The sequence below is a fragment of the Caloenas nicobarica genome, chromosome 1, assembly GCF_036013445.1.
Source record: "Caloenas nicobarica isolate bCalNic1 chromosome 1, bCalNic1.hap1, whole genome shotgun sequence".
In the NCBI taxonomy this organism is placed as follows: Eukaryota; Metazoa; Chordata; class Aves; order Columbiformes; family Columbidae; genus Caloenas; species Caloenas nicobarica.
Window position 1 is genome coordinate 2,321,194 of NC_088245.1, and position 18,968 is coordinate 2,340,161.

At 40.9% G+C, this 18,968-nt stretch overlaps 1 protein-coding gene across 1 annotated transcript in view; it reads right to left on the bottom strand.

Annotated features, from left to right (window-relative positions):
• Positions 1 to 18,968, bottom strand: part of LRGUK (leucine rich repeats and guanylate kinase domain containing) — a 55,728-nt gene that overhangs the window by 12,244 nt on the left and 24,516 nt on the right. Inside the window, exons 12-17 of the mRNA XM_065653692.1 lie at positions 18,694 to 18,790; positions 17,478 to 17,591; positions 11,001 to 11,202; positions 9,868 to 9,981; positions 4,517 to 4,674; positions 1,677 to 1,765 (exon numbers count right to left, since the gene is read on the bottom strand). Coding sequence (XP_065509764.1) covers positions 1,677 to 1,765; positions 4,517 to 4,674; positions 9,868 to 9,981; positions 11,001 to 11,202; positions 17,478 to 17,591; positions 18,694 to 18,790 — 774 coding nt within the window. The remainder of the gene's footprint in view (positions 1 to 1,676; positions 1,766 to 4,516; positions 4,675 to 9,867; positions 9,982 to 11,000; positions 11,203 to 17,477; positions 17,592 to 18,693; positions 18,791 to 18,968) is intronic.

An 18,968-nucleotide genomic window follows, 5' to 3' on the forward strand; every position in this document is an offset into this window, starting at 1 on the left:
CTTGTGTCATCTCAGTCGTGCAATCTGCGTACAAATTCCTTGCTTAACCCTTGATAAAAGCTCAAGAAAGCCACAGCACCTTATATTTCCTATAGGCTAAAAGTGTGCACAAAGATGGTGACCACAGCCAAGACGACGCGCAAGAACCTATTAAGCTACTCATGACCCAGGCCCATGGTTATGTATTGAAAGCAAGATCCACCAAACCCTAGGTGAGCTTTTCCAAGGTGAAAGTCCCTCTCTTACGGTTATTTAAAACTTGATTTAATTCTGTATAAGCAAACATGTTCAACAGAACAATCCTACACTTGCTGCTGGACAGGACTACACAACCCGTTGGGTTCTCCACTATCTAATTGTTACATTCCAGGATTTCTCTCTCGGAATTTCAACCATTTTATAGCGTTCATATTTATGGCACCTCTTGGCTTAACCGCTTGCATGGAATGAGGTGTTGTCTACTCTTGCCTCCGATTCCGCTGAGCGTATCTATCCCTCGAGGCCCAGTAATTGCAAATGCTGATTGGGGCTGACAGGATTTTCTCTCACCTGCCTGACAGCTCTGCCAAAGTCTTAACTCCAAAATCAGCTCCCAACATCCAGCAAAAGAAAACAGTGATTTCCATTTTTCTTCTCATTTCGACATAATTTAAAATGAACGAATCAGCTACTTAAAAGTTTTTTTTCTCTAAGTAAAGATTTGGAAAATGCATCGTAATTATGCATCTCTGCCTGTAAGATTCTGCCATTGGTTTTCTAGAGACGGTTTAATTCAGCAGATCCCTTCCTTCTTTCTTTCCTTCCTTCTTTCTTTTGAGTCAATCTCCAGATTTTGTCATTTGAATGATTTTCATCAACACGTCTGGTCTGCACATTTGGTGACTGCATTGGTAGAGGCCTGAAATGAGCTGAAAGGCGTGAACTTTTCTGTTCCTTCTGATGATTACTGATTTAGATGCTTTAAATGTCAACACCGTGAGCCTTTTCATGGCAGGTAGGAAAAGCAAGCAAAGAAGAATTCAGGTTGGAAAGATTTACACCAGAGGAAGGCAGGAGTGCCACAAAAGATCAATCAAAGAAGGTACATTGAGATTTACAGACTTTTAACACCATTTTTGCAGGGCTGGTACTATGAGGAAGAAGAGAGACAGTCAAGATAGATCCATTTTCTAAAAAATAAAATAAAATAAAATAAAATAAAATAAAATAAAATAAAATAAAATAAGGAGCAGAATCAGCTTTCAGAAATTCTACGTTAAACAGAAGTATCCACAGAAGTTGTACTGTAGCAAACAACCTTGTGCTGAGCATGGTTGCGACTTTCCAACACTAATAGTGCTAAAAAGCACACCGGAGACGGTGAGCTGCCAGAAAAATGATCCTTTTCTGCTCTCTCGGAGAAGACACACAGAATAATTTCATAGTTTTAGACAAGTTATTGGTGGATGGCTCTGCCTCATACATTTTTGGTACACGTTTCGGGGCTGCCGCACTCCCAAGTCAAAAGACAGGCAGCATGTGATAGATTTAAAAGTGATCGAACAGAGAGTTGTCTATGAGATTCGCAATCCCTGAGAGTTTCTAACCATTCAGCCTTAAGAGCAGTGGAGAATAAATCCTAAAGAGGTGTTTTTCGCTTTATTGCGAAGGACTTGGCTGAAACCTCTCTACATTACCTTTGAAACAGCTGGACGTACGCACCAGGTGCCTTCTCTGACAGAGCCTGACGTGCTGCAGAATGACGCCTTTGCAGAGAAGCTTCTTCCTGATAACGAAATACGACCAATTTTATGCAGCAACTTAAAAGTGTATATGGCAACTTAATTGGCTGTGATATTCCCCTCTTTTACTAAGACTCTAGAATGCATGCATTTAGATATTCTGGGGAAATAGCAGAGTTATATTATAACTAACAAGGTGCTAAATATGATTCATTGATCTACACGAAACAAAGTTTGGTCTGAAATCTTGCTGGCTTTGAAAAATGAAGATCTTCATCTCCAGCGAATCTCTATTTTTTTCATTCTTTGTCAAAATGTGCCAGGATGCAGCAGAAAGGAATATCTGCAGAGAGACACTGATGCATCCCAGCCTCCCAGTACGTTAGAGCAGGGATAATTGTAGCTATGCTGTTGTTTTAAGCTTCTTTTCACCAGCAAGGGACTGAATACAGAAGAATTTCCCTCTCCTACCTCTTAAATACACTTTGTCTCCTTGCTCCAGCAACGCAGAAAACCTGCCTTACCAACTCTGTATCAACCAATGTTCCCCCTTCTGAGTAGAAATTACCTTTTGCAAACTTCAGTCAGTTAAAATTACTTTGCGCAACGAACATATTACGATCTCAGCAGACTGGAAAACGTGGTCCCGAGTTTTAGGGATGCATTAATTAACATGTGCTTGTAGGACAATGTAATTCTTCAGGTCAGACAAATGGAGCACTACAGTGTGCTTAAAAAAAATAAAATGTAAATCACAGAGCGAAGTTATTAAATCCTGCTTTGTCATCAGCTGATAGCCGTTGATAGCTATCAATTTAATAGCTAAATCACATGTCTGTAGCAGAGGTGTTTTGTTGTGGTATGAGCAATGAAAGAGAATACGGTTAATCTGCTGAATATTCACATTGTGACTGTTGTGAATTCCTTCGCTTTGCTATTTATGTTAAGTAAGGCTCTGCTTAGATGCTCCCTGAGCTTGCGTTTATAATCCTGACCCTTTTTTCTGTGTGGATTACAGGTACAGATCCCTTTCTGTTCATACCTCCTATAGTTAATTACAGCCATACAAAACGAGTGCAGGTTTGGCATGATCACAAGGGATAAAGCTGAAAGGAATTTGATCCACTGTCTTTCCCTCAGCAGTAGATCTTGCTTCTTATTTTGCTTGTGGATAATTCATGTTAATTTCTTAATATTTTCTATTTTCCAGTTCCAGAGTGGAACATGGTTACTGCAGTGACAGCAAATTACTTGGATGCCAAAAGCACAAGAATCATTTGCAGTCCCAAATGTAACAGTTTAGACAAAATTTTACTTTAAGGCCACAGACATATTTATATTCTTCTCATTAAATATGGTCTAAGAGGCACCTGTGTTTCACCTTGAACGTTTTACTATGTTGACGCTTCAGCTGATGCTGTAAAGCTTTCTCTGCATGTAAAAATATATTGGAAACTTAATGCGGTAAATAACAAAAAGGTATTACCAGCACTGAACAAGGAGACTAATAAGAAAGAGGCCACTAAGTAAGTTAAGCCTGAGATAAATTACAGTCTCCATCATAAACCACTTCTCCTTGACTTGACAAAATGTAAACTTTCAAAATAAAAATAAAAAAGATGAAATAAAAAGTGAGAAAAATAAATTGCTGGGCTAGGAGTGATGGCAAAGTGCCACCAAGGTAAGAAATATTCTGGCTTCTCTCTCACATTAAACTAACAAACCTTTGGATGAAAGGAACATAAAAATAAACAACACTTGTGATTTTTTAATTTTTTTTTTTTAATTCTGCACGGCTTGAAAAGAGGTATTTCATTTCAGAAGACTGAAAGATGGAAGGTTCCCTATTTATGACGGTCATTTTACTGTCATACCTTTCTCCACACCTAAAAGAGCCTTTTTTAAAGCCTGGAAAAGGGGTGCGGGGGGCAGTTCTGTTACTTTGCTCCATCTGCAGCACTAATTCTAAACATCAGAGGTAGTTATAAATACAGAGATAGTGGCAAAATTGTGCAGCAAGACGTGCCTGCCAAGCCATCATTCATCATAATGACATCACCACCCTGGAATGGAACAAAGTTTAAAGCTTTCATTTTTCTTTTTCTCTTTCTCCTGTCGTCGTCGTATAAAAAAAGCATTAGGCACATCTGCTTCATAGCCCCAACTCCCCCACCGCCTGCACGGACGATGAATGCCTTGAGGGAAAGGACTATTAAGAAGTTAAAAAAAAATAAGAAAGAGACATGAAGCTGAAGTTGCAAAAGGTTATTTGAAATCCAAGCACATCGTTGAATCCGTTGACTGAAAAAGTAAAAGCGGGTGGAAAAATGTGCTTAAATTTGATCTCTGGCAGTTACCACTAGTGTACGCTCCGAAAGGCTCGGCTGAACGGGTTTTGCCACTGCCACGGGATGGCGTTCATAAGTAACCTTCATTGTCCGATTAACTGCATCTATTTCCTCTGAATAGGATAGTTCCGCATCTTGTTGTAGAGCCGAGAGATGATATTCAGAGCTCCCTTACACCAGTACACAATTGGATGAAATCAATTACGATCAACAGATACATTCTGGTGTAAAATCGAGCAGGAACAACAGGTCGTCCTCTCATTTGAGTTTACCTGCCTCATTCTCCTCAATTTGCCTTCAATTCTGGGGAGCTGGTAAATATTTTTGAAATTAAGATGGTCAGAGAACAAAAGCAAATCTTCTCTGGAGAAAGAAAAGTCTGACTAACACATATTTTTTGCATCCAATTCATCATTTCTGTCTAAGGTTGGACTAAACGCGCCTTACCACAGAGCTCAGTTGTGCAGCAAATTTGTCCGAGATTCCTCCTGGATAGTTTTTGGCAGAAGAGTCCAAGAACTCATTGACAGATGAAGACCAAGTAGTTCCAGTAATTACTCTGCCGGGTGACAATCTTTGCTCTTCTAAGAGCCGTATTCTTGAACCTAGTGTGGAAAAAGACACTTCTCAACAAAAATATTCTTAACGCCACTTGGCTTACAGCAAGGAAAAAGTTATTTGCAATTATCGCCAGCTGGCTTTTGGCATAATTCTGGATTAGCAAAGGATAACTGTGAAAATTATAAAGGATATAAACTATGAACTACCCAAAAAGCTTTTAAACCTTCCGAGTACTTCACGGATATAACAAGTTTATCCCCCCCCGAATAGTTAGGCAAATTAAAGTTATGAAAAATCTAAAAAAACCCAACCCTACATTAATGGACTAGGAAGAAGTGCTCAACCATGTGTAAATGAGCTCATTTTGTTATGGATGCTCAGATATTCGCCACTGTTATGACCTTTAAGCTAATTACAGTCTACCTGCTTACAAGTTTTAACCTCAGAGCTCTTAGAATGTGATGGGGAGCTGGGGCACCTTTTCTGGTGTTATTTATCTGAATGTCTGTGAACAGAAGTCTTGCACCACTGCTGTATTGCAAGGAATCGAACACGCCTGTAAGCCAGAGAGGTGAAGACACAACTCACTCACTTTTTCCAAAAACACTTTTTCAAATTTGAAAAATCTGCAAACTGGGATTTACCCTGTCTATAAAATGGTATCTAGTCACAGAAAAATTCTTATAAATTTTGGTACATCGCAGTCTTCGCAGAAATCCAATCCTAAGAAAGGTTTATTTGTATTGTGCGTCATACCAAAGCACAAGAGCTCACAACCTAAACAGTCACATACAAAGGTTGTGGATGAAAGGCAAAGAGACATCCCATCTACATGTTTGTTCATATGCTAAATACTATATGCCTTTTAAAAAAAGTTTCAACACTCATCAGATGACAGTAAGCCTGGCCATTATATGCTGCTGGTATGTAGCTGTCAGAAAATCTGGTGTTAAGAACAGAGGAGATGAGGTTTGAGGTTGGTGGGTTCTGTTTCGGGCACAGTAAACTACTCACTTTTGATATAATGGCTGTGCTGCCATTTGGCAAGACCTGGACAGGCTGGAGGGCTGGGCGGGGAAGAACCTGATGAAGTTCAACAAGGACAAGTGTAGGGTCCTGCACCTGGGGAGGAATAACCCCAGGCACCAGTACAGGTTGTCAAAAGATTGGCAAATTTCTCTTCATTAAAACTGGTGCATTCACTAATACGTGGAAAACAAGCCGATGGCAGCTGTCTTGGACTGGACGACGGTTCCTCTAGTCCCAGCCATGTACAGTTTTTAAATCCTCAGTTGCCTTCGTCTGTGCTCATGTTCACAAATTCTTTCTGTAGATGTGTACTTCTTGTAGAAGCTGTACAACGTTTCATACGGTTTATTTTATTATTTCTCATATCAGGCCCATAAGAGGGTTTATAGCAAATCTGCCCCATCTCAGAAGTGGGTGAGTGGACATGGAGAACCTGATGAAGTTCACCAAGGACAAGTGTAGGGTCCTGCACCTGGGGAGGAATAACCCCAGGCACCAGTACAGGTTGGGGTGGACCTGCTGGAAAGCAGCTCTGCAGAGATGAACTTGGGAGTTCTGGTCGATAACAGGGTGACCGTGAGCCAACAATGTGCCCTGTGGCCAAGAGGCCAATGGTCCCTGGGGTGCGTTAGGAAAAGTGTGACCAGCAGGTGAGGGAGGTTGTTCCTCCCCCTCTGCTCTGCCCTGGTGGGGCCACATCTGGAGTTCGGTGTCCAGCTCTGGGCTCCCCAGTTTGAGAAGGACAAGAAATTACTGGAGGGAGTCCAGCGGTGGGACACAAAGATGATGAGGGGTCTGGAGCAGCTTTCTTGTGAGGAGAGACTGAGAGAGCTGGGGCTGTTCAGCTGGAGAAGCTGAGAGGGGATCTCATCAATGCTGATAAATATCTCCAGGGTGGGTGTCAGAGGATGGACCAGACTCTGTTCAGTGGTGCCCAACGACAGGATGAGGGGCAACGGGCACAGACTGAAGCACAGGAGGTTCCATCTGAATATGAGGAGAAACTTCTTTCCTTTGAGGTGCCAGAGCCTGGACCAGGCTGCCCAGAGAGGTTGTGGAGTCTCCTTCTCTGGAGACATTCAAACCCGCCTGGACACATTCCTGTGTGATCTGCTCTGGTGACCCTGCGTTAGCAGGTGGGTTGGACTGGGTGATCTCCAGAGGTCCCTTCCAACCCCAACCACTCTGTGATTCTGTGATTTGATAATGAGTAAGCAGTAGAGCCCAACCTGCAGAGGTGCAGAGCTTCAAACTGCCAAAACTTCTGTGGGATTTCTGGTGCCCATCATCACAAATAATCAGTTTTTGACATAAATGTCCCTTTCCTCATTTGCAGAATACAAACAGTACCACATACTTCCCAGGGCTGCTGTGAGATACAATTAATAGTCGTAAAGTACCGAGTTCTGTGGATGAAAGCCGCTAATGCAAGTACAAAGCGTTATCATCTCCAAAATGTATTACTTCTGCTATAAAAAGTTTTTTAAAAGAACTTATCTATTTTTTTCCCTGTATTTTTACTCTATACATGAGCAAAAGATCTTGCACAGCAGTTCATTAAAAAAAGAATTAACAACCTATCATAATCTCACACAACCAATCTTTCCCCTGCTACTATCTTACTAAAAATGTCCATATTAAACACAACCTTGGGGCAAGTTTTTTAAAATAAATTATTTCACACAGGCCATAAGAAGAGATGATCTCTAGAAATAGGATAGTTAAATTTATTTAAACACCTATAAATGAAGCTCCAAATGAATTTAATGGTGCATAGTAAATTTAAAAGTTACTTTATGGACAGCAGAATTACCAAAATCTAGTACTATTAATGAAGTTTCTGTAACTAGCGACAAGTCACTTACTGAAAGAACTGAGAACTGCTGAGGAATACAAAGTCCTTTAAAGGAGCTCCAGATACATGCATATATATCTTAAAAAATACCACGATTATATAAAAATCTTTTATTTTTAACACGTGCCATTTTGCTTCTTTCCTGATAATCTAGTTAGGGTCTGGTGGGTTTTGCTACCTCTCAGGACAAAACATTTCCAGTGTTTCTAAGACCAATACGTAACAATTTCATAGTAAATAAGGCAATAAAGTCTTCTTTCTCACTTCAAACTAGCATGAACATTCTAGAAATGAAAATAAAATCTACATAGTTTAAGATTAAATAAGATTCTTCAGAAAGGTCCTCACTGCTGTAGCACTGAGACGACACAATACGTGTAGAAGGTTTTTCTTGTCCACTGGGAAATTAGTATTTATTAATTCTTTCAGGATACAAAATTACTTGAAAAGATGAACTGATGAATTTTACACTATCCTTCATTAACATTTTCAGGCATTTTTGCCCTCCCTTCAGCTATTAATACTTTTATTTGCAGCCTTCTGAGCCACACAGAAGGTCATGAATATTTGCTCTGTGTTACTAAGGAAACTCATTAACCCTCCTGTTGCAAAGCTCTAACGAAGACAGCCATAAACCATGGAGACTCTTGGAGTTAGAGGAAAGAGTTCACATAAATGAGCTTCTTATTAGTCCATGCTGTGCAACATCTTACTACCGTAAACTTTTTTCCTTACTTCTTTTTTTCCAGTATTTTAGAGATCATATTCTGCTTTCACCCCAGCTGGTAACCTGCCCTGTCTGGAATAAATTCAAGGGTTACAGCTGAGTTCTCACAATACGTTAAGCTAATTAATCTTAGTTATGCTGCCCCTGACAAAAGCAGTCTTCCTTTCTTCCTCCACAGGCAGCCACAAAGCTCTTCTCCTCCCTCCTTGAGCCAATTTTATAGCTGCATGATGAGTTTAATTGTGGAAGCGATCTATCTGAAAGTTGGTTTGGTTTTGGTTTTTTTTTTTTTCCTAAGTTAGTTTTGGGATGGAACCATTCCCCGATCCAGATGACATGTGTCTGCACAGAGGAATGAGAGCAAGGAGCAACACTAGAAATGCGTAGGCAGAAGTAAGTTGGGCATGACCACTTTTCGCAGCATCATGCACTGAGATTAGCTGGAATGATTGCAGAACCACAGAACAGTTTGGGTGGAAGGGACCTTCCAAGCTCCCCCAGTGCCCCCCCTGCCATGAGCAGGGACATCTGCACCAGCTCCGGTTGCTCAGAGCCCCGTCCAGCCTGGCCTGGGATGTCTCCAGGGATGGTTCAGCCACCACCTCTCTGGACAACCTGCACCAGTGTTTCACCGTCTCCAGGGGCAAACATTCCTTATATCCATCCTGAATCTCCCCTCTTTTAGTTTAAAACCATCACCCCTTGTCCTGTCACAACAGGCCCTGCTCAAAACTCTGTCCCATCTTTCTCATGGGCCCCTTTTAAGCACTGAAAGTCCTCACTAAGGTCCCCTCGGAGCTTCTCTTCTCCAGCTGAACACCCAACTCTCTCAGCCTGTCCTCCCAGCAGAGCTGTTCCAGCCTCGGGTCATTGCTGGGGCTCCTCTGGCCCCTCTCCAGCAGGTCCAGGTCTATCCTGTGCTGAGGGCTCCAGAGCTCCAACATTAGTCATTCAAGGGCTAGAAGGCTTCTGTTAAATGCACTACTGATCATTTGGGTTTACCCTGCAGGGGGTGGCCTCAAAAGCAAAGTGCATTTATAAGCTGCCTTCACTCATCTCACTAGCCTGGTTTTCATAAACCTCGTCATGCTTCTGGCTGTCCTGGAGAAGAGAGTAAAGTAAGGTCCCAGTGCCACGCCATTGTCTTGTTGCTCAACATAGAATCATAGAATCATTCTGTTTGGAAGAGACGCTCGAGATCATCAAGTCCACCCATAACCTGACACTAGCACTAAACTATGTCCTTAAGAACCCTGTCTATACACCTTTCAAAGTTTGATAGGCCCAAAGCTCTCAGGTATGGACACATATCTCACTTGTGATTCATGTGGAATGAATGGGAGATCCTCAGCCCAAAAGTATCCTCAGAAGAGTCAGACAACTCTCTTTCTGCATATTATCGCCTCAGGGCACATACTGATGTGAAAGTACCTGGGAAAAGCTCCATTAAACTTTCAGATCCCAGGGAGAAACCAGCCCAGGAGACTCATTACAGAGAAGGAGGCGGTGGTTTCAGAGACGAGCAGTCTCATAGGTTGCATCACTGACAGATGCCAATTCTTGTAACAAATAAGTAGGAATACTCTACTGATAAAAATAGCAGTAGCATGTGCCCAGACACAGTACCTGCTCCTGCTCTGCTATTCAGGTCCCGAACGCTATCAGAAACCGCAGGTGGCTCCAAACCCAGGTACGCCTTTACGAGGAAACTCAGCTCCAGGAATGCCTCATCCAATTCATCTGCAGAAAGGGATACACGTTTCATGGTGGAGAGAAAGGTTACATAACAAAAAAACCAAGCTTTCATCAGTACGAAGTTAGAAATCACAGAAGTTTGGCACGGAAATGTGTTCTAAACTGATCCAGCTCACCCCTTTGGGAGAAAAATCTTCACCTTCAGAAATAGCACATTCAAGAAAATAATCTGGAATTCATTTCAGTTTCTGCCTCAACTAAATATTCTCCTCCTGCAATTTGATATGTTGTATTTCTTTAGTGCTATATCGAAACTGTAGGCTCTATGTGCCCCTGACAAGAACTACAAATACAATATGTCATACCACAAGGATATATTTCACCATCACTGTGGTGAACCACAAAAATCATCTCCACAAAAGGGCAGACACAGAACGAACTAGAAAAGGATTCTTTTCTACCACTTGCTATCCTCAGTTCCTAAATATCAAGAAGCAAACATTTGTTTTAATGAAATATCTACCACCCTGGCATTCCTTGTTTCAGGCTGGGAGACTTGAGCAGGTTACTAAGCAGAAGAGTCCTACAAGGAGAAGCTGTGCAGTTGCCTCTTCTTCACAGTCAGACTTTGCCAGACGGCACATCAGCTGTCATTTCAACGCTGGAAAAAAGCCCATTCTGCCCAGAGATAATTAGGTCTGTTAGATCCAAAGCACCTCTGAACTCTGCCCAGAAACCAACAGACAATTAGCACAGATGAGTTGAATATTCTCGCAGAAGACAATATTTAACAAGCGTGCTGCTGAGTGCAATGGTTGGTTCGCACAACTTGGACAGAGTACAGTAATTCAGTCCTGACAGATCTCAGGAGCTTTTGGATTCCTGGGACAAGAATGAACTGGGAAAAATCAATTAAGGCATAGTTCAAATTGTTATGCTGAGCATCAAACCATTTGTCATCCTTAGTTTAATATTTGCCAGAGGCTTTGTTTGCGTAGCAGTTTCAGTCCATCTAGTGGTGTGACATTAGAAGGCAGGTTCATAATTAAGAAGGATTAACTTACCTGTGTTGATCACTGCATCAAAGTATCCTGGAAAATCCTGACTTATTTTGATGTACATGTCCACTCTGGAGACTGCCTCTTCAATCTCTGACCTGCTGAATAATCCTTTCCTCCGCAGATGCCCCTCATATACTTCTTTGTTTGTTGGTACTAACAGGATATATCTGGGTTTAAAGTAGGTATTTTTCAAGCTACGCACACCCTGTAAAATAAAGCAGAGAAAGGCAATGTTTTATTCCTGATACCGAGTGCCTATTGAGCTTGTAGTTGAGTTTAGGACAATTCTGTACTCATCGGGAATTACTGTGAAAGCAGTACTGGAAACCAGAATCCAACCTACAGGTCTCAAGATCAAACTTAACAAAAGAGGCGAGTTCAAGATGAAGTGCCCTAAAGCTACATGTGGAAAGCATTATAACAGTCGTATAATCTTATTTTAAACACACTTTGGAAATAATCCTTTTAGTCAGACTCCACAGTGATGTAAAGCATCGTGCTTCTCATACCCACCAGCTAACGCCTTTTCTTTCTTTTCTATCCTTCCAGTTCCATGGGGACCCAGTTATTCCGAACATGCGTATCGGTGACTTACATTTTTATACTGACACACAGCACAACTTATCTGCACCGCCGCTTTGGCCTCCAGCTTTTCACTGTGAGCAAACTGTCCATTTGCTCCTCAGCAGGTATATTTTTCTAAGTGAAAACGTGCAACTTCATCGCGATGCAGGCATATTTATTTTGCTGAAGCAATGTTACCCCTTCCTGAAACTGGGTATAACCACAACTCCCCAGCAGAGATAGGATGTGCACATTCTTCATCTGTTAGGCTGTAGTCAGCCGCCTTAAATTGAACCACTTTTTATCAGGAATAAGCTATCTCGAGAAAGACTTGTAGTATAGCAAACTAGGAAATGTTTCCACGTACCTGACATCAACTCTGCTGCAAGGACAACGATTCTGGTTGGCACAAATTGCCAGCTGAGGACTCCAAAACAAATAATAATTTCCACTAGGTCTGATAGGATGAGAGGAAAGTGCTTTAGCGGTGTTAAATGAATGGACATCTTCAGCTCAGGTAGTCCTTCGATCTTTCTTGAGCTCTTATGCAAATTCAGGAAACTCAAATTTTACTTGCTTTTTTTTTATTTTCCAAGTATCTCTTTGCTTTCAAACCGTCAGCTTGCGTATTCTCCCATTCTTTCTTTTAAGGTCACTTCCTTATGCTTTCTTTATTTCATATTGGACCTTCTCACTGTCTGCAACTGCCTGAAAGGAGGTTGGAGCATGGAGGGTGTTGGTCTCTTCTCCCAAGTAGCAAGCGACAGGACAAGAGGAGACGACCTCAAGTGGCGCCAGGGAAGGTTTAGATTGGATATTGGGAAAAAATTATTGCCAAAAAGGGTTGTCGGGCATTGGAACAGGCTGCCCAGGGCAGTGCTGGAGTCACCATCCCTGGAGGGGTTGGACAGACGGACATGAGGTTCTCAGGGACATGGGGTAGCGCCAGGGATGGGTTAACGGTTGAACTCGACGATCTTGAGGGTCTCTTCCAACCAAAACTATAATAAGATTCCATGAAAAAGGAGACCTGCCTGCATGCTAGGACTTAAAGACAAGGTTTTATTAAGTGATGTAGGTAAAGGTACCAATCCTGAATTTCCGGTAGCTCTCCTTTGCACCACCACATACTTTGAAGAATCTTTTCTCTCTCACTCTATCTGCATATAAAACAGAATATTGTAACCAGGTAGCCCTGTAATATGGTATTGCCATTGCTGGTAACAGACCATAAGATTTATACTCTGTCTTCAGGACCTGAGGCTCATCCTGCTCAGTCTGAACTTTTCTCGACTTGGCTGTAACTTTATTTTACTCGATGACAGCAATTTCTCTTGTTGACCAGCTGTCTGTATCTAATCCTTTTAATTTTGTTTATCTTTGTGAGGTACAATGACAGTTTTATGTAGGCAGCAGTAACAAGCAGTTGTTCCAGGTAGAATGAGATGTTTATGACTCATAATAACACAGTCTAGATAAATACAGGGCTGGCATGAGAGCAAAGACCTCGAGAAGTGGAAACACAGGACACAATGTAGAGGACTATGGGCATGGGATGGTAAGAGATGAGGCTTAGGCTTGACATGAGATGCCCCATAACTCTAAGCATCTCAATAATAGTCAGTTATAAAAATAATAATGGGCAGTTACAAAAACACAGACTTGGAGCTGAACCAAGCTGGTTTTAGGGCTAATAAGAAGAAATAGGATCTAACATACGTGAAGGGCATGGTACATAACGAATTCGGGTGTAACCTGGAGCTGCAGAACAATGACGAAAGAGCAAAGTGCGAACATGTGTTAGAAAAAATATAGAAACGACTCCCAGAGGATCCTGGAAGGAGAAAGAAGGAGCTATTAATAACAATATGAATATCCTCCCAGCAAAGGACTGAGATGTTGACAATTCACTGTAACATCCCCCTGCAAAGACAACACCAGAGGGAAACCACTCACCTTAGAACTCAAAGAAGTGAAAGGGTGAACATAACACCAGCACCACAGATAGAAACCAAGAAGCATGTGTTACAATTTTAATCGTATTATTATTACTTTTTCAGTATATGTACTCTAAATGCATTATTATTATTGCTTTTTCTGTAATAATTAGACCTATACCAATGACGACTTAAATTACAGTTAAAATTTGCATCATACTAACAATAAACTCTCTGCTTCACTTTTATATATATGATTATGTATTTATTAAAATTATAATTTTGGGTGTTTAATGATCGTTGTGGGCAAAACCAACCAGACCAACAACCATTGTAGTGTGTGATGAAGAGCAAATTACTCCAAGTTAGGTGAGGCCATGCACATTATTGCACTGTAGTAGATGTAGGAAAGCTTAATTCATTTTCACTGAGGTTGATACCCCTTCTTCACTAAAGTGGGTAGGAACAGAGAGGGACTAATATGTCAAATCTGAGCATCGTTTGTTACTTCATCAGAACTGACAGTCACATCCTTCAAGCTAGGGTTCTCCAGAATAATTTTAAATATAGTCAAATACAAGCAAAATCATGCAAAAACCAATAATAGGCTGAACAGTTAGTAGATTTTTTTCCCTGGTTGCAGTTTTCTAAGGATGGAACAGTACTTTGATACGTTCTAAAAATGTCAGGCAGTGATTCTGGGGAAAAAACTATTCATTTTGGTGAAAACTAAAGAGGACAATTTAGGGCACAGAAATCTTCGCATCCAGCTATGCGAGCACCAACTTTCAGCAAGGTCTATAAATATTCAGAGATTGGAAAACCAGCAGAAAGCAGAGCCACATTCCAGGCTAGTAACATCCTCCTCGTCTGAAGCTGCATCATGAATGACTTATGTTTCTGATCAAGAAATAACATAACAAATTATTCATATGCCCCAGAACTATGTAGGAAGAGGAAGGCAGCCCATCAACAGTCTGGGGTAAGCGGGGAGGAGAAAAAAGGAAGAGATATGAAAAGTTTCTGGAGTGACCAATAAATTTGCTGTACAGAAATAACAGAATCATAGAATCATTTTGGTTGGAAGAGACCATCAGGATCATTGAGTCCAACCATAACCTAACTCTGGCACCACCCCATGTCCCTGAGAACCTCATCTCTGTCTGTTCAACCCCTCCAGGGATGGTGACTCCACCACTGCCCTGGGCAGCCTGTTCCAATGCCCGACAACCCTTTTTGGCAATAATTTTTTCCCAATATCCAATCTAAACCTTCCCTGGCACCACTTGAGGTCGTCTCCTCTTGTCCTGTCGCTTGCTACTTGGGAGAAGAGACCAACACCCTCCATGCTCCAACCTCCTTTCAGGCAGTTGCAGACAGTGAGAAGGTCCAATATGAAATAAAGAAAGTATAAGGAAGTGACCTTAAAAGAAAGAATGGGAGAATACGCAAGCTGACGGTTTGAAAGCAAAGAGATACTTGGAAAATAAAAAAAAGCAAGTAAAATTTGAGTTTCCTGAATTTGCATATGAGCTCAAGAAAGATCGAAGGACTACCTGAGCTGAAGATGTTCATTCATTCAACACAGCTAAAGCACTTAAATTTCTTCAGTTAACAGCATGTGGTTAAAAAAAGATGTGACTGGTATATCCTGCTTCCTTCAACTCCCCAGCAACAAATGCAATAGAGAGTGGTCTTAGGCAGGAGACAAGGTGTACTTATAATTTTGGAGGCATAATGAGACATTAGCTCCTCTGGTTCTACACCCTTAGTTGGAATGTGCTCTGCAGGTATCACTGGCTATGAAAGTAGAGGGAAAGCGCTGCAAACTTCTTACTGCAACACAGAACTGTGTGTCAGCATTGCAGCAGCTTCACCGACTGCAAGTGTAGACTCAGCAAGATATAACTTTTAAAATTTCTGTCAGTCTCCTTTATCAGTGAAAGATACACTCTAGATTAAAGGGAATGAACGGCTCTAAATTTTTAGTCTCGGCCCACAGCCCATAATTAAAATCTCTTTTAATAGTGCTAAATCACTTTTGTTATGAGCCTTGCAGAAGATAATGGACTTGGATAACTTCTATTCAGATACATAACTCACCGTTACTGTTTCTCATCTGCTAGCAGAGCCCACAGTGATGCAAGGCTACGCATAATTACTACGTGGTCTTGAAACTTCAGTGACGAAGGAGTTTCTTCGCTGTCTGTCCATGACAGTAGCTTTGCTAATACCCAGTAAAAGTTACGGTCATTGCCTGTGTCGCTGGGTTAACCTCCGTATGAATAAACATGATGTTCCATTAAGTTCTTTCTCTTAAATTATTTGATAACGCGTCTACCTTCTGAAGAACTGACAGCTTTAAAAGGTACCCCATTCCATCATATTTTATCTTCTCCTATTTTTTCTTCCCTTGTAAATTTAGGGTCTGTCTGGCAAGACAACAAACACTCAATGCCTATTGCAATCAGTGGAGAGTGAGGGTGAGTGACGGTTCTGAGAAGACTGAGGAAGAAGAAACAGAACTACGCAGAGATGAAGTTATTAATTTGCTGTTTAACATCAGTCAAGTAACAGGCACTTAAGAGCAGAACTGCAGCATTAAATTGTGAACCATTTGAGCAAGGAGCTACTAATTTTTTAGTATTGACATGCTGCTCTTCTGTTATTTGCACATTTATATGCAAGCCAGTAAACGTGTACAGATTTATTTGGGCCTTATTGCTCCTTATGAGCACTACGGTTCTCAACTGAAAACCAGTTTTTTGATCATCAGTTTCACAAACAAAATAATCATCCTAAAACTAATTAAATTTATTATCAATTTTTGCCAAGTCTTCCTAGGCATTCCCCTAATTCTGGATGTACAACTTAGGATCCTATGTTAGCGCTGCAGTCTCCTACGTATTTTTTATCTCTATTATTTTTTCCCCCATATATCATGGAGTGTAGCAGTGTCTGTTAATTTGTAATAATTCCCCAGAGGTAGAGCTGAACCCTACAAACCGAGTGAAACCCAGAAACACTCACTATCGCATTCTGGGCATTCTGTAGATTCTTTCATATAGATGGAGCTTATTTTTTAGAAAGCATTTGGAAGGAAATGCAGCATGTCTTTCCTTTTTGTCACCTTAATCCCTAGCTAGTAAATTTTGATCTAAGATAACGAGAAGTAAATAATTAGAAAATTAGCTAAGTAGTTATTATTTGGGGATTCCAACAGATAGGTTTCGACACTTTGTGATCTAGTTTCTAAACGCAGTGCGACTTCTGAGATCCACCATCTGTGCATGTGCACCTGACAAAATTCAGAGAGGGTAAAGTTATCCCCCAAAGAGATCGCATCTTTTAACAGTTCTGCCCAAAATGTTGCCTCAGGCCTGCATGCATCCTCCATTGCTTCATCGGCAAAGGAAAAATATGGCATTTTTTCCGAGGCGATCAGTAGGTGTGCAGCTCTAGATAAATCCCACTATAAGCTTCAGATGGGTGGAAAAGCTGTGGATACTATGACAGAAAATACTGGTGATGTGGTGAGGAGAGGAGGCTGCTGAATATTGAAAAAATAGGCTAGGAAATTTTAAAAAGCCAGCAGCAGGATCCATCTGACTAAATGTGGGTGTCTATAAAGGGAGTGGCAGCCATATAGACAATGGGGAGCTACTTGATACGGGCACTGGAGTTAAAAATACAGTTCATCTGACCAAAAACTATATCTGCAGTGACTGTAATGAAGCCCACACAACTAGTTCAAGCGCATCATCAGCAGCTGTAGGCTGGGCAGAAAGCCAGAGGATGTCTTTTGTGTCACTAAGTGGTTATATTAGAATATACTCTATTAATATGGTTATACTGGCAGTTATAATATATTATAATATGCAGGCAGCTGAAACAAACCTTAGTCAAACTGCATGAATTCCTCCATGGAGTTCTCACAGAACGACTCATTCAAAAATAGTCAGCAGTAAGTGGTCCTTACCTCTATTTCTAAGTGAACACAGGTTGCAAGACCTTCTCTGGCAATCGATTCTACAGTGTCTCTTCCAAGTCCATAGTAATAGCCGCTGTACTTATAGGTTGCTATAAACTTCCCCTGAAATTCAAAACAGCAAGTATAATGACAAAGGAAATATTTTAAAGCAAACAACTTTATTAAAGGGGCGTCATCGCTCTGGACTTCCTTACTTTCTCCCTGTCTAAATCATCAATGATAATGAGGGCAATGTGAGCACAAAATTTGCAGAGAAGAGCACGTAGTCCTGCCAGGTATGGACTTGTATGTTGTTCGTGGATAATAAAACACCGGTGCCTTGCAAACAAGCTGCTGACAGCTTCCAGCTTTCATTGGTAATTCATTCACAGTGTAGAGAAAGCAAGATCTAAAGCAAGGGGCACCCTTCTGTTGACATTACATCAAACCATATGGCCACGCCATATAAAATAGAAGATGCCAAAGAAAAGAGAGGACAGAAACAAATCTGCAAGGAGAATGCATAATTGGCCAAGAAATTACAAATTTAAAATCTGACAACTGAAAGTCTGCTTCCCAGTAGTATTTCTAGAGAGATGTGAGCAGATTATATTCTTTTAAAATTAAACTACTTATCATTAAGGACCAGATCAGTTGCTTAAGACTGTGTTGGCTCCCCTGTTTGTATCTGTGCAAATAACGAGCTCTGTTGTGGTTTTTCAAGCCAAAGTTTTATTGCAGGCAGCAAAAGGCATCAGAAACAGTAGCTGGAGGCACATTGCTTTCAGAGAGAAACGCAACGCCTTGAGGGTGAATTTGCTAAACTTTAAAAGACTGAATTCCCTGTAGGGTTGCTGGAAGAATTGGAAAAAAAAAATAAGATTAAAAATATGGCAGCTTTTTCAGGAGTTGTTATTTCCTGCACACACACACGATATTTGCATGTGGAAATAAGTTTACTTCTACATTAGACTACTGTTTAAAGATCCCTACTGACCATTATGCCCATGTAATGGTTTCGATGCATTCATACAGAAGGAGAGCACAAATACACAATGAATTTGTGGTTTCTGTCCATGAACTTAAGCCATATAACTGTGAGTGAATAAGCATGCACACACAGGCAAAAGCTTAATATAAAACAATTTAAAAAATCAGACTTGGACAGAAAATGTGAGTTTAGGTGTAGAAAATAGGCCTAGTGGGATACTAGTCAGGTACTTACTGTGTTCACCATTTTGTCAAATGCTTCTTGAGAAACAAAATAGTAGTCAAGTCTGTTGTCTTCACCAAAATAAGCTGCCCTGGTAGTGTGACAGGGACTGGAAGATATATGGTATAATAAAGAAATAACCTGTTTTCAATCATGGAAGCAGCTATGGAATAGGAGGAGGGGAAAGGGGGAATACTACAAATCATTTTATTTTTAAGAAGAGAAGAAATATGAGAAATATAAAGAGGTGCAAATCATACCGCTAATGCCACAGATTTGAAAGATTA